The sequence below is a fragment of the Polyodon spathula genome, chromosome 15 (genome assembly GCF_017654505.1).
Source record: "Polyodon spathula isolate WHYD16114869_AA chromosome 15, ASM1765450v1, whole genome shotgun sequence".
Lineage (NCBI taxonomy): Eukaryota > Metazoa > Chordata > Actinopteri > Acipenseriformes > Polyodontidae > Polyodon > Polyodon spathula.
In genome coordinates, this window is record NC_054548.1 from 6,024,296 (window position 1) to 6,038,417 (window position 14,122).

A 14,122-nucleotide genomic window follows, 5' to 3' on the forward strand; every position below is an offset into this window, starting at 1 on the left:
AACACCCCGAACTGCACTTCGTTGTTTTAAAGACATCAAGATTACAGTGCTGGACATCAAAGTAGACTGTTTTGCATTAAAATATGAAGTTTTCAAATATTTTTTTTTTATTTTTTTCTCTAAACTCACTAAAAAGAGTTCCGCTCTACATGCACTGTTAATATCCAATGAGGAAAAAAAAAAAGATCTAATCTCACGATCTACTCCTGCTTAACTTTGTGAAAAGAAAACAAAGCCTTTCTTTTTCAACTATTCATGTAAGATCAGTTATAACTGTGAGCTTCTTTCTGCATCCATTTATTAGAGAAAATTGCTATATACATGTGTACAGTAGACAAACATGTTTTGGTAAAGGCTGTCAAAATGTTTGTTTGCATCTTTCCAAGAATCCAACTAAAACAAAGCCAAGGTACTGTGGGGTATTCAAAAAGGGGGAAAAAATATCTAAAACAAATGTACACTTTATTGATTCATTTTTTTCCACATTTTACATGAGCTCAAATCAGCAATATGATAAAAAAAAAAAAAAGAATTGATAGAAAGCAGTTCTACATTCCTAGCAAACTCAAAGCAGGCAAAAGAGTAAAAGGCCAACTAGTATATTCATCAAGTTACATTACCCTGTTGTTTTTTTCACTGGATGTGAGGGGGGTCACCAAAAATATCACAAGAGCTAAAAAAATGTTCTTACAATGAAACTATTTACAAACACATGTTTTAAGTTAGGCCAGGAGGCTGTGTGGCTTGGTGGGTTTGAAGCAAGACAGAGAGCCTATCACTTCAAGGTCACACATTTGATTCCAGTTCAAGGCAGCAGCGACCACGTTGTTTTCATTTGATGGCAGCTCCGAGGGGAGGTAAGCCATGCAAAAATAAATAAATAAATAAACCTGTAGTGATCCAACCCATGTCCTATTTTCAAACAAAAACATGTTCATTCTTGGCAAGGTTGTCAGCTGTGGGTGGTAAACTTGAATGAGCTAACTCATAGAAGTGATTTTGCTGAGTGGAACGCTTCTTTGGAACTGCTTGTGTAATACTTACACTGAATAAAATATTGGACTTAACTCTTCAGTAGATATTGAAGATTTCTATGGTCACATCACACTTTATACATTTCGGTGCAGCTCAGCAAAGCAGTTCCACATTATGGGCTCAGTTGTGGTTTTCTACAATGCTACATTTTTGTTTTACAGAAAAAAATGACTAATGGGAGCACTATGGTTCTGGCTGTTTTGACACGGGACCCCCCCTGAAAGGTCTGGGAATAATTACAGGTATCACGAAGAGGAAAGGGGAGTTGTCTGGAAACCACTGCTTACCCGTTGTTCGGATTCCAACAGCTCTGTTTTGACTCTTACTGCTGGCATCCCGTCAAGCATTAACATTATGTTGTCAGCGGTGACTGTGCTCTGCAAAGAAAAGAAAGAAGATGTCAGAACAAGGAACCTAACATCATCAAAATGGCAGAGCAGATCTCAAAAGTTGTATTTGTTTTTGTGTAAAAAAATAGAAATAAAACATACTGAAGATTTTTCCCCAGAAAAGGTTTTTCATTACACATCACATTCCAAGAAACATAAAAAATGACCCTCATCTAATGCAATTAGGACAATACTTTTCAATGTGAAAATAATTGACATTTAAAAGTTAACTTTTGTTTTTGGGTGCAGGGTATCAATTAAATATAATTGAAATCTGACACTTTAAATAGTATATTATAGCACACTTCAAGAATTAAAAATCTTACTGTTTTTTAAATTCTATAACGATGCTTCTTCCAGAGAAGGAGTTGTTTAGGTTTCTTTTAACAAGCTTTCCATGAGAAGGTTTTTTTTTTCTTTTCATTTGTACTTTCAGTATGAGTCAAAACCCAAAGCAAAATCTGTTGGCTGTTATAATTTTTCATTTTTTCTTTAACCTCCCCCCTAAGATAACATTGCAGCCTGCTCTGCAAAACAAAATCAGCATACAGCTACACAACACTAAGTTATGTGTGTAGGAGGCCAAAGTCGTCAACAGCTTCGTCACAAAAGTGGATAAAGCATCATACCTGAGACTTAACTGCTGTGGTTATTCTTTTTCTTTCTGTGTGTGTGTGTGTGTGTGCTTGTTTTGGTGTTCAATTTTCTCCTGTTCTGTAGCAGTATGAAAGGTTAATTATGTTTTAAAGCAACAATAACCTTGCCCTGTCAGTTTCTGCGGCACTGAATATAAACTGTTAAAGTTGACACTGGGATCACATTATTTAAACCCTATAATCCTGATCTTGATCTTGATTGAAAATCCGGCAAATCACTTTTGATAATGACCCACTATAGTAGATAGAATACACTGTATCAGCGGAGTAAGGCCACTAAAACATACTTATGGAAACAAAATATGTTGCATATTACAATATATAATGGATCACTAAATAGTGTGTTATATGATAAGTGGAATCTATTAAACATTGACTTTCCTTAGGGTTACATATACAGCATGTACAGTATACAGCTTCGAAGATTTCTATTAAATTTAATATTGTGTAAAAAAGGGAGTAATCCTGGCCCACTTCAGAAAGAGACTGAGGTAGAGCCTCCACGTGAGAATGCAAGAGGAATTTGGTTGATGGGCCATTCAAGCAACGAACCAGCCAGGTAGTCAGCAGGGACATGAAGAGAGGCAGAAAGGACAAGAGGAGAGAGTGTGAGAGCTGGTGGATTACTATAGCCACATTCCATATGCACCAGGAAATCTGCACCATCATCATCATCAAATATCATACTGAGGCTGCTGCAGTCTACAATCCAATCTGCAACCGGACAATTCACAAAAGTCAAAGATCACCTGTATGTATATTTTTTTATCCAATATTTCCCTGACAATATAGCATATTGACAGCTTTTTTGTTCAACCAACTTATTTATTTCTACAGTAGGAGACTATCATGCGTATGCATCATCTCTAGTGTGTATCTGCAACTTGGCTGTTGCAGCACTCTTTGAAAGCTGCACAAGTCTGCAAGATCTGTGCAGGCAGCTACTTTGTGATTTCACCTTGCTGTAAGAAATGCTAGGCTGTCCAGATCTGCATGAATCTGCCTGCCTTAAATGCCACCAGCGTAGCATAGTCTCAAACACTATTCTGGATTCTGGTGTAACAACACACACAACCAGGAAAATAGCCAGGCTTAAATTGTGTAACTGGAACATGGTAGTATGTATTTGAATGGAACAAATGTAAAACATAAAGAAGATAAGAACAAACTATATGTCAGAGTAGTACAGTACAATGATAGCAATCCTAATGATGCTGTATAAAGAGTGTAACTGTAAAACATTGCCTGAACACAGCGCTACTTCTGTTTTTTCAGCTGGCAGTAATATGAATAGTTTCACTTTTGTGTAACGATCGCTTTGATGTAGTCCAAGGTACAAGTAGTGCACTTTATTTGTTTATTGATTACCTATTTCTACTTCCAAATGGCTTTTTGTGCATGATAATATTTCAAACTAAATGTGTTACAACCAGGAACTGCATATCCTAAAAAGTCACCAGTCGCCACTGATATATTTAGCCAAAAAAATCAATCCATGTTTCCACACACAATATTTTTTTTCTGTCTTTATATGTACAGTTGAACTGTCCTTATGGTATAAGAGGGTCTTCTCACACTCGTTAAATAATAATAAATAATGAAATTATTATTATTATTATTATTATTATTATTATTATATACAAGTTGAACATTTTTAAGTTTAACATTTTCAAAGTTGAACTATTGCAATATACTGCAAAATATACACATTAAAGTGCGTTACATCATAAATTAAATGTGCCAATCTGTGTATTGTGCCATATAGTACAATACTGTATATATTTCCCTTTACCCTATAGTTAACAAAAAATCACAATCCACAAAACTACAAATACAGAGTATGCATGCTTGTCATGCCTAAAATGTGCAGTAATTTCCACAAAGCGCTGAACACATTTGCACCTGGTGCATTACTATTCATCACAATGTCATTTGCGTTCAACTAAGTTTAAGTTGCCCCTGCGTTTAAGAATTGGAAGCCCTACATTAAAATGCACTCCACTATGCACCATGTCTTTGAAAGCCAATTCATTGTTGTTCTATGGGGATTTGATCTTCTTTCCTATGGTTCAGTGACTTGGCTGCTGCTGCAGGGTGGAGCACAACAACTTTACAAGTACAAGTACAAGGACATTTAGATACCAATTGAGAAACAGCCCTCGTCATCTTGTCATTTCTCTCGCTCTCTCTAGAAAGCAAACCTTTTTTACAGTGGATTCAGGGGTCCTATAATAAAATGTATCTTAGGCTGGTTTGCATATGGACAAAGAAGGATGAGCTGCTGTGGATTGAAGACTGCTGGTGAAGAGGTTGTCTTGTGTGGGAGACAAAGAGAGACTTGCAGGAGAGGAATATTTAATGAACTGTTACAATCTGATTACAAACTAAGTTATTTGAGCGCTGCACCAGTTTAAAGGAGATAATGTCTAACCATTTCAGCAATTGACTCAGCTGCATACAGTACAAACCACAAAATATGCATTCAACCAAAGACTGTAAAATCCATATATTAAAAAATGTATAAAAATAGATAGTGTGTACAGGATCTGTACTTTGTATACCCAGAGATAATCTTTGGCATAGGTAGTGCACTACATTTTCAAAGTGCCCTACTTATGTTCGATAACCCTACCCTGGACCACCCTGTCACAAAGTCAGAGAGAGTAGCCACGAGCCATTCAATCGTTGGGCTCTTTGAGAGATATAAGAGATCTGCAATTTAGTAACACTAATGGTGGTTGATTTGTAAGGTGAACACAGCAGGAAACACATTGAAGCATTGACTACCAGCATTACATCAGAAGCAGCTTCCATGTACAAAAGCATATTTTTTCAATATTCCAAATGTTCATTCATGTTCTAACTGCAAAATATCTACTGCTTGCCTTTTGGTTCAATCTATTTTGGATACAGGTTACCACAGATGCTCTTAACTGAAGTCCCTAGAATAAAAGATGATTAACTTTCTTAACTCAAAAAGTTATCTGTTTAAAGTTGGTATTTATGTTACCAGTACAGAAAGGGTTTTTATGTTTAGAAATGGATTTGTGCACAAGATGTCACTCGTAATTAGGACACACTTTTGTAATATTAGAATGTTTTATAGAAATTGGTTACTATTCTTCAGAAGTCCATTGTAAATACATATTGATACTATTATTATGGATTTCTATTGTGTCTTTACAGTAGATATCTATAGTGTTCACCTTTGCTGAAATTAAATTGGAGCAATTGTATCCACCAAGCAATACTGCACAAACTCATTATTAATGAAGAGAATGCTGCTACTGTATACTCTGAACTTGAGGAACTCCTCAATTAAATGTACAGAGAACAAAAGGAACATCCGTCAGCTGTGTACTGTACATCCTCTACTGAGAAACCTGAGTGATATGTTGTAGCGTTCTCCACAAATGACAGATTAACTTAGTTTTAAAATAAATACAATCTTACAAAAAAAAGGAATTCTGCATTTGTCTGCTTTCTTTATCCAATCTGACATGCTTACTGTATCCTGAAAGTTACTTATGAAACCATTCTTATGAGGTAATCATGGGTAGTTCATGGACAATTTTTTTTTTTTTAAAGACCATTGTTATTATTATAATGAAACAATGGGCCCTATCCAGCAGCGGTCTAGAAGCGCTTAATGAATATCAAGTTAAGTTATTAAATTAAAAATAAAATTGAACTATTTAATAATGAAGGAGTTAAAGCATTGTAAAGGCTGTTTAAATCATGGCCCCAGGGCTTACCTCATTATTCTATCCCCCAGATATATCTGCTGTAAATATATGAAAGTCAGGCATAGCACTGGAAACAGTGTGTACCATGTGAGCACAACCAGCACAGTAGTGTGATGGCACTCATCCGAGGGGCTTTATTGTACTGCCAACAATGTCAATGTTAATAAATTATGTATTTTATTTCTGTATTGGATTTTTTTTTTTTTTTTAAGTATGAATGAACAAATTGCACTGATCAGTCCTTGTTGATATTTCAATTCCCCACTTCAGGCGCATATCTGCGTTCAATAGGTCTGATGACTACAGCTTTTACAGAGTCAGCTTCCAAAACAAGTTCAATACAAAACGACAGCATTACGATTCCGTCCCCAAATCCCATGATACAAACAACCTGTAGACATACAGCCCAGTATCTAAATGCAAACATGTTTGATATGTTTCACCCTATTTGGCTGTGAAACTGCTGTGGGGTTAGGACAGTCTTTTTAAACTACACACTGCAACGCTAAAGGACAAACATTTGGACTAGAAGTCTTCAATCATACTGTGGCAGCAAAGCTAATACAATTAATACACCCTTCAGTGTACCTATTTGTAATCCTTTTAGGAATTGTTTCCAAAAAAATCAACAGAGCTTTTGGTCAGAGTATAGGCTGCATTCATATTCCAAATTCACAACTCAAACAAACATGGCAAATTGATTCCTTATCACTTGAAAACATGTGTCACACCTTCATAACTAAACACACATTACAGTAGCAACAATGCCAAGTGGCTCACTGCCTCTGGATACACCCATCAGGTAAACTAGATTATGGACATTATGTATATTGTATGATTGTATGTGAACATTAGTATTGCAGGGAGCTTGTCAGTCCACATTAACTACACTCTGTTCACTTTTAAGTGACCAATCTACATTGCATTTTGCTTCTGGGACATACAGCTAACAACTCAAGTATTGTACTTACCTGCAACTGTTTTGGAACAAATTACAATTACAAATATATTTGTATTACTCCGGCACCATCTATCCAATTAGACAACGCAGGAGTACAGCAGATATGGGAAAGTCTGTTTTCCAGCAGCCAACAGAACATGGCAGAGGACTGAACATCACTGAAGTTACAGGGCTGGATCTGTGGAAAGTGTTATAGTTTTGCAACTGAAGCTAATACTATGAAATGATACACCCACCAGGACTGTAACATGCTTGTTTATTCATTGTTGTTAAGGCACCATCAGCTCAATTCCAATCTCCACATTCCACTCCCAAGGACCCCGGTAGCATCCTGTTTAGCAAGACCCAATTAAGGCAGCAAAGTATTGGCAGATATTAAATAAAACTGCCCCTACAGTGGGCTATATTAGTACATCTTACTACAAAAGGTAATAATGAAACAAAGCAAATTGTCTTAAGAAGGAATCTGTCTTTAGCTATCAGCTTGCTTTCATGCAGCTAGAGCCATGTTGATACCATCAATACTTTAAATGTTTAGGGACAGAACACTTACCAGCTTCACTTACATAGCTGTTATAGGTACATGATCTTGGTTTTAAAAAAATCGAATGCTACTGAACATACCAAAGCTCCAGAAAGAAGCACCCCTAGCAGTAAATGCCCTGTGAGCCAGCATAGGCTTTTTTCAAGTTTATGAAGGTGTGTTTTTTTTTTCTTTGCTATAACCAAATACTAAAGTCCTCTTTTGATTTACAGTGCATGTAATGCATAAAGCAATGTCTAAAAATGTGAAGGGTAATGTAAAATACTGAATAAAAAAATCACGATATACTGACATACATTCTAATATAATGCATATGTCACGTCAAGGAATTAAGTCAAACTTATGTTTTACCCTGCTTCTCTCCTAATCAAGGGGCAACTTCCCTCTCACTGTTAGATCTCCAGATTGGTTTTCCAGAAAGCCAGTAAATGCTGATATACAGTGATAGATCTGTTCTTGGAATTCCATTCCTTAACAACATGTTCTTAATATTATTGTATACATGTAATATACATGTATTAAATTATGTAAAGTGCAAGCACAGTGCAAGCACATTATTGTATTTATTGTCCACGGAAGAGCTTTGAAAAGCTGCAGCCCCGATTTGTGAGGCTGAGTTAATGGACACCATCTGAAGCCTCCCACCACTCTATCCAATGAGCAATATTTACTCACCAGAACAGAGCAGTTGTTATTGGAATGTGAGGACCACATGGGGCCTTCCAGAACACTATAGTCACATGGGGTGGAATTGGTAGCCTGGGATCAAAGGTGAAAAACATACTTCCTGTTCTCACTATTGTTTTTTTTTTTTTTTTTTTTTTTTTTTTTTTTTTTTTTTACTGAAACTGTCCTTTATCAGAGCATTCATTGAGTCCCTTCAAAAAAATAAAGGAAAGCATTACTGGTATTTAAAAAGAGAGCTCAATCAAACAAAAATCAGAACTACATTTCACAGGGTCAAAGGGTCTTTACATTTACTGTAAAAGCCATATTGGCAATTTCTGAAATTTCTAACTAAGCACACAACAAAAAAAAAAGAAAAGACAACCTGGCTCACCTTATTCCAAGCTAGATTAGAATCTCTCCTAAAGGTTCATGATAAAACAAAAGACCAGCAGAGTGTGGCACAACCCCACCCCTAGAGAGAGTTATCTTGAAGAAAAATGAGGGCAATTCAGCTTGGAGCAGACAGAGCTGATCTGGGATTCAATTCCGAGTCCTGTGTTTGAGAGGAGAGCAACGGCTACAGCTTACCGCCAAGTTGCAGCTAGAAAATCCCAGATGGCTATCAATGCTGACTGAAGCAATCGCTGCTACAGTGGGATAATGTCAAGGCAAGCCGAAACAAATGACTGGCAAATCAATACGAGGTGACAGAGCTCAGAAGAAAACCTGACCTTCAGTGACCCATTACTGACCTCGGCACACAAATGATTTAAAGAACCTTCAATTTCTCGTCAGTAATGTGGCACACAACTCATTGTGCCTGTGTGAGTGTGTGTGTTGCCTTTGCATTCCTTATGGCCATAATTTAACTCTAGTTTATTGCTGCCACTGCCTCTTTAACATGCCTGTGAATATGTCTGAGATTTGTTCTGTAACTGTTCTTGCATTTGCTGTGACCAATAAGCCCCTGCACAGTTTAATGCAACGGGGTTTTTTTGCAAATAAAGGTCAACGTTTTCAACACAACAGCAAATAAATATCATGCTTAGTACAACATGGCATCCACTTGAGTGCTAGTAGATATGCTTATGTGTGGGTTGGTTGGGGGGGTTGAATATGTGGGTGTGCATGTGTGTGGATAGAAAATAAGTGCTAAAAATCATACAGTATACAAAATTCCATTGACTCACAAGATTTTAATATTTAAGTTTTAAAGTGTATTATTTTGGTTTATTGATCATACATTTGCCAACAAAGCTCACATTTAAGAACAGATTAATAAATTGAACTAGAAACCTTTAGTTATTTCATTCTAAAAGGTTATCCCTGTCCTTATAGCGCATTGATATGACTTCCTGCTGTTACCATGTAAACTGCCCTTTGAGTGTCACTGCATCTGTGACACAAGGCCCTATCCTGCTGCAAGGGAGTGAAGGGTAAACAGAGAGGAACCGTTGAAGAGAAAGTGGACCAGAGCCAAGGACCAGGGCAGCAAACTGCAGAGGAATATTTCAGCTCAACCAGCAAATAATACAAAACAAAAAAGAGGACCTAACTGAGAGTGCAGAGCAATTTTTAAAACAAACTCAAGAAAATAGTGAAGCATTACAATAAATCATTGTAATGATGGTTTTAAAAAAGAAGATACATCCATTCAGCCTGGCCTGCAGTGCTATGAAGGATATGTTTCTTTTTAGTTCTCTCTTTTTTTTTGCACCCCTATAACTGCCAAATAACTATCAACCATGAAACAGACAAACCGAGTGTACAGCACAGGGTAAAAGCTCTCAAATTTCTCCTGCACCCTGCCAACACATTTAAATTGTGCTCTGATGTTTATGCAACTGATTGAAGCGACCATACTATACAGTCACCACATACATTAACCAATATTTCCTTGGTCATTTCATAAATGGACAATGAGCTGGCAACTTTATACAATGACAGTTTACCTTATTTCCTGTTTGGTGTGGGGTTTTTTTCGGTTGTTTTTTTTTTTTTAATCAATTTACCCTGTAAATTTATTAATTTACCTTTTTTTTTTTTTTTTTTTACAAATTGACTGATTTTACAAAGCAACTGTAACATCTACATACAAATGCTGACACTTAAACATTTTAGAATACACTTTTTCTCAAAGTGTATATGCCAATATATGTATAGATTCCAAAATATTTAAACTATAAACTTGAAACTATATGCAGATAGCTGCAGAAGATGGCCCTCCTGTTCCATCACAAGAACTGTTTTGGCTGGACTGTGAGAATTTACAATAATATTCTAATGTCAATGTTAAGATATATATTTACATTACACATATTTGCATCCATACATAGATATTTGTAGCAACTGGGGTACCTTTTTACTACCTTAGATGTATTTTAGATTTATAATTTAATAAATAATAAAGTTTAATAATTTTTGGCTCACTCTGAATTACTTCAGACTTTCCATTTGAGTTGTTGCATTTTCCAAGGCATGCAAATGAGCCAAAGCCTTTGGATGCTATCAGAACATTTCTGAATTGGACTCTGGAGAGATTTGTTATTTCAGTTCCAGGGAAGAATTACAGGTTTTTCAATGTCACCTAAACATTAGCTATGCATATTTTAACAATTTCAAATCTTTTAATAATCAGGTTGGTGGATGTTCTCTTGATGAAATTATATGCAGTCCTCGCATACTGTGTTAATGTAATTAATTGACTTTTTCAACTGTGGAAGGTTATGTATAAAGTATATTCGGTTTATACATCACTACCAAGGAAAATACTATTCACCATAAATAAACGAAACATGATTGCACCGTGAAATGCCAGTGTGTGTTATCTGTAAACATGGTAAACCTGGTTAGGACGGGGGGCTTCTGTGACTCAGGTTTATTTCCTTATTTCTATTAAAATAAACACAACTAGGTCGTCATTCTTTAACTATATAAAATTATAGATATACTATATCAATAAATTACAGTATAAATAACTTAGACAGAAAAAGCATATTAAATTAGTTGCACAAAAACAGTGTAGCCATATGGGTGTGTGAACAGTAAGTAACTAACACATATGAGCTTGTAAATGTGTACACACACACACACACACACACACACACACACACACACATATATATATATATATATATATATATATATATATATATATATATATATATATATATAAGAATTGTTTTATCATAATTTACCCTTCAATTCTTTAATACAAGTGATTTTCCTTGCCCTTTAAATAAATCTAGTTTTGTTGGTGGGTGCGTCGTGGTGCCCCCTGGTTCTTTTTTTGTTTTTGAGGGACTCATCAATACTTGTTTTCCATTCTATCCTCTGGCCTGCAAAGATTTCTGACGAAGCCACCGGGATTAAATACTCATTCATCACAATACATTGCCAGTCGTTATTTGGTTTCTTTTGGAGGAAGCGGGAAGCTTTTGCTAATTGTTTTACAATGCATAAACTATGCCCATGTCAAAGAGTTAGTAATATGACAGCTAACAACCTAAATCCTTGAACATGGCTCTTCTTAACCTTATTTAAAAACTATTCAAACAATCAAGATTATAGCTGCACAAAACAAAACACACTGATGCAAAGCTAATGTTTTTTCATTAATGTCTGGCAAACTGACAGGAAGTTTGTCACTGGCTCCAGCTCGTGCTACAGAGTACTAGCGGTGCTGCTAAGTGTAAGGGACAGCACACAGTGACAGAGGCGTGGCTAGGGATGCCTACTATGAAAGAAGGGCTGATCTAGTAAACAGACAGCAATTGTATGAAGTGAGAGTGGATATATCAGGAGCAAGGAGGGCAACATAAATCATGTGCAGGCTCATTAATATTATCTTCACTGGAGTGACCATTACATTTTGGAAGTAGCATTTCACACTACTTAAACTTGAAAAATAAATCATTACCAGAACTTTAACAATAACACAAGTAAGAATTGTATAGCGATTAATGAGTTGTGAGTAGGATATCTGGCTGGGGCACCATGACAGTGCCTTGTACAACATGGGTGCTATCCTCACAATACGCAATTTACTGTACTCTGGAACTCTGTTTCTCATTGTAGCTGTTGATTAGGAGCTTCAACTGCAAATAGCCCCACATCGCATTTCACAGGGGCAACCCTTAGGGATTTAACCAGTGTCTCTTTGGAACATGGGTGCTTTTAACAGAGCCCTCAACATACATTCTAAAACAGTACTACAGTAACAACCAGACTCAAATTACACTGTCCTCAAATACACCTCCACGCACAGTGGAAAAATTCTAAACAGGCAAATACCCATGATATAATGTTTGGGATACACAGTAGATTAGTACTGTATAAACCCTGAAGACTGTTTTCCTTTTAAGCTATGCTTGATGTGAAGCAGTTCAATAGTGGCTCCGAGGATCTGCACACTGTGTTCAAAATGTCAAGTTGTTGCTTCTGCAATACTTTACGCAGTTGCCCTCTGTTTGATGAATGAGAGTTCTGTGGAGAATGTATTTAATCAAGCGCAGAACCAATATAAATACAAAGGGAAACCCTCACATTAATCTCCGTTAGGGCCACATCCTGATAAATATCCAGGGGAACTCTTTGGAACACACGCTGTACTGTATGATAAGACTCAGTTATTGGTTTTGATGACGAGAACAGATCTACTGACTGGATCACCTATTTATTATTCCAATCTAGACTATCTCTGGGCCAGGAGCAAATGGATCATATTCTGATTTGGGGTTCACTCTAAATTCCACTGTTTAAGTTTTACCCGTTGTTTTACTGTTTAATAGGAAAACGTGGCTCTATACATAAAAAACTGAAACTGCAACAACTGTATGAATACTGTAATTATCAATGTAATCTCTTACATAACCCAATCTACCAAGTGGCTACACATAAATAACACTTTTATAGCCAACCGATTGCCCCACAAATACAACTTCTGACAACTGAAACATCTATAGAATACAATTTAATACAAATTAATCTCAAAGCACTATACACAACCAGTGATTGGGGTAATGCAACTATAAATCAGGGCAATCGTATTGGTTTTATGAACAGAGTTAAACATTGAACAACTTTGGGTCAGGTCCCGATATGTGGAACAGTACATGATGTAGACAGACTCATCCTGTAAATGCATGATTAGGGAACAGGACCAGCAAGTGTAAATAAAACATTAGATTCAAAAGGTTCAATCTAGAGAGTCCAGTTTAAGAAAGTAACGAGCAACGCTCTGCACTCAGTTCCAACTAATGATTAAGTAGATAAGATATTCCATTGTTAGATAGACTATTCTATGCTCTGGTACAAAAAAAGACTGAAAAGAAAGGCAACGTATACTTCCTAAATGTGCAGGGTGCAATTATGCATAGAGACGGCCGGTACTGCCCCTCCCCCCTCCCTCTTTCAGACAGCAGCTTGTCACACAGGAAAAGGAATTGTGGGCTCTAATTGTCAGCCTCACCCCTAGCTATCATGGCAGCACAGGGTGCAAGAGAGGAAATGATTAGAATAACATTTGCATATGTTGTTTTGAAGTCTACAGGCTTGCATGAGGTCTCTTTTAAATTGAACATAAATTAAAGAGATGGTGACAACAGCCAAATAAATGGCTTTGAGGTTTATGCAGGTGTCTCTGGTTTGGGTGGGGGTCTATGGATTTAAGAAGTGATGTGGAAACCGTGTTGCTCACCTACAATGTAGGAAAACTAATTTTGGTTGGTCAGTGTTAACTGCTCTTTGCAGCTGCATCCACAAACACATGTTCCCAAGACTGAGCGGGTAAATACTGACTAGAACTTTTCCTATCCCCGAATGATTAAACACCAGCCCTTGAAAGAAAATCTCCTCTTCCTGAAACCAGGCAACTGGCAGTTACTTCCACACACATTGATGTCCACATAATTTAAGAAAGTCCCACCACACTGGATTCAATTTCTTACACAATATCAATGTCTGCTTCAAATGAACATAACAGGAAGCAACACTGTATCAAATTATCTGGAGTTCTGCTACCCTACAACAAATGGTGAAGCCAGCAAATAAAATTCATTTTTAATTTGAGAAAAAAAAAAAAAAAAAGTTACTTTCTTTGTGACAGGGAGTTTGGGTTATCC

At 36.5% G+C, this 14,122-nt stretch overlaps 1 protein-coding gene across 1 annotated transcript in view; it reads right to left on the reverse strand.

Annotated features, from left to right (window-relative positions):
• LOC121327753 (Krueppel-like factor 12) overlaps nt 1-14,122 on the reverse strand; it is a 72,266-nt gene that overhangs the window by 44,317 nt on the left and 13,827 nt on the right. Inside the window, exon 2 of the mRNA XM_041271937.1 lies at nt 1,323-1,412. Within this exon, the coding sequence (XP_041127871.1) occupies nt 1,323-1,388 (66 nt within the window). The 5' untranslated portion in view covers nt 1,389-1,412. The remainder of the gene's footprint in view (nt 1-1,322; nt 1,413-14,122) is intronic.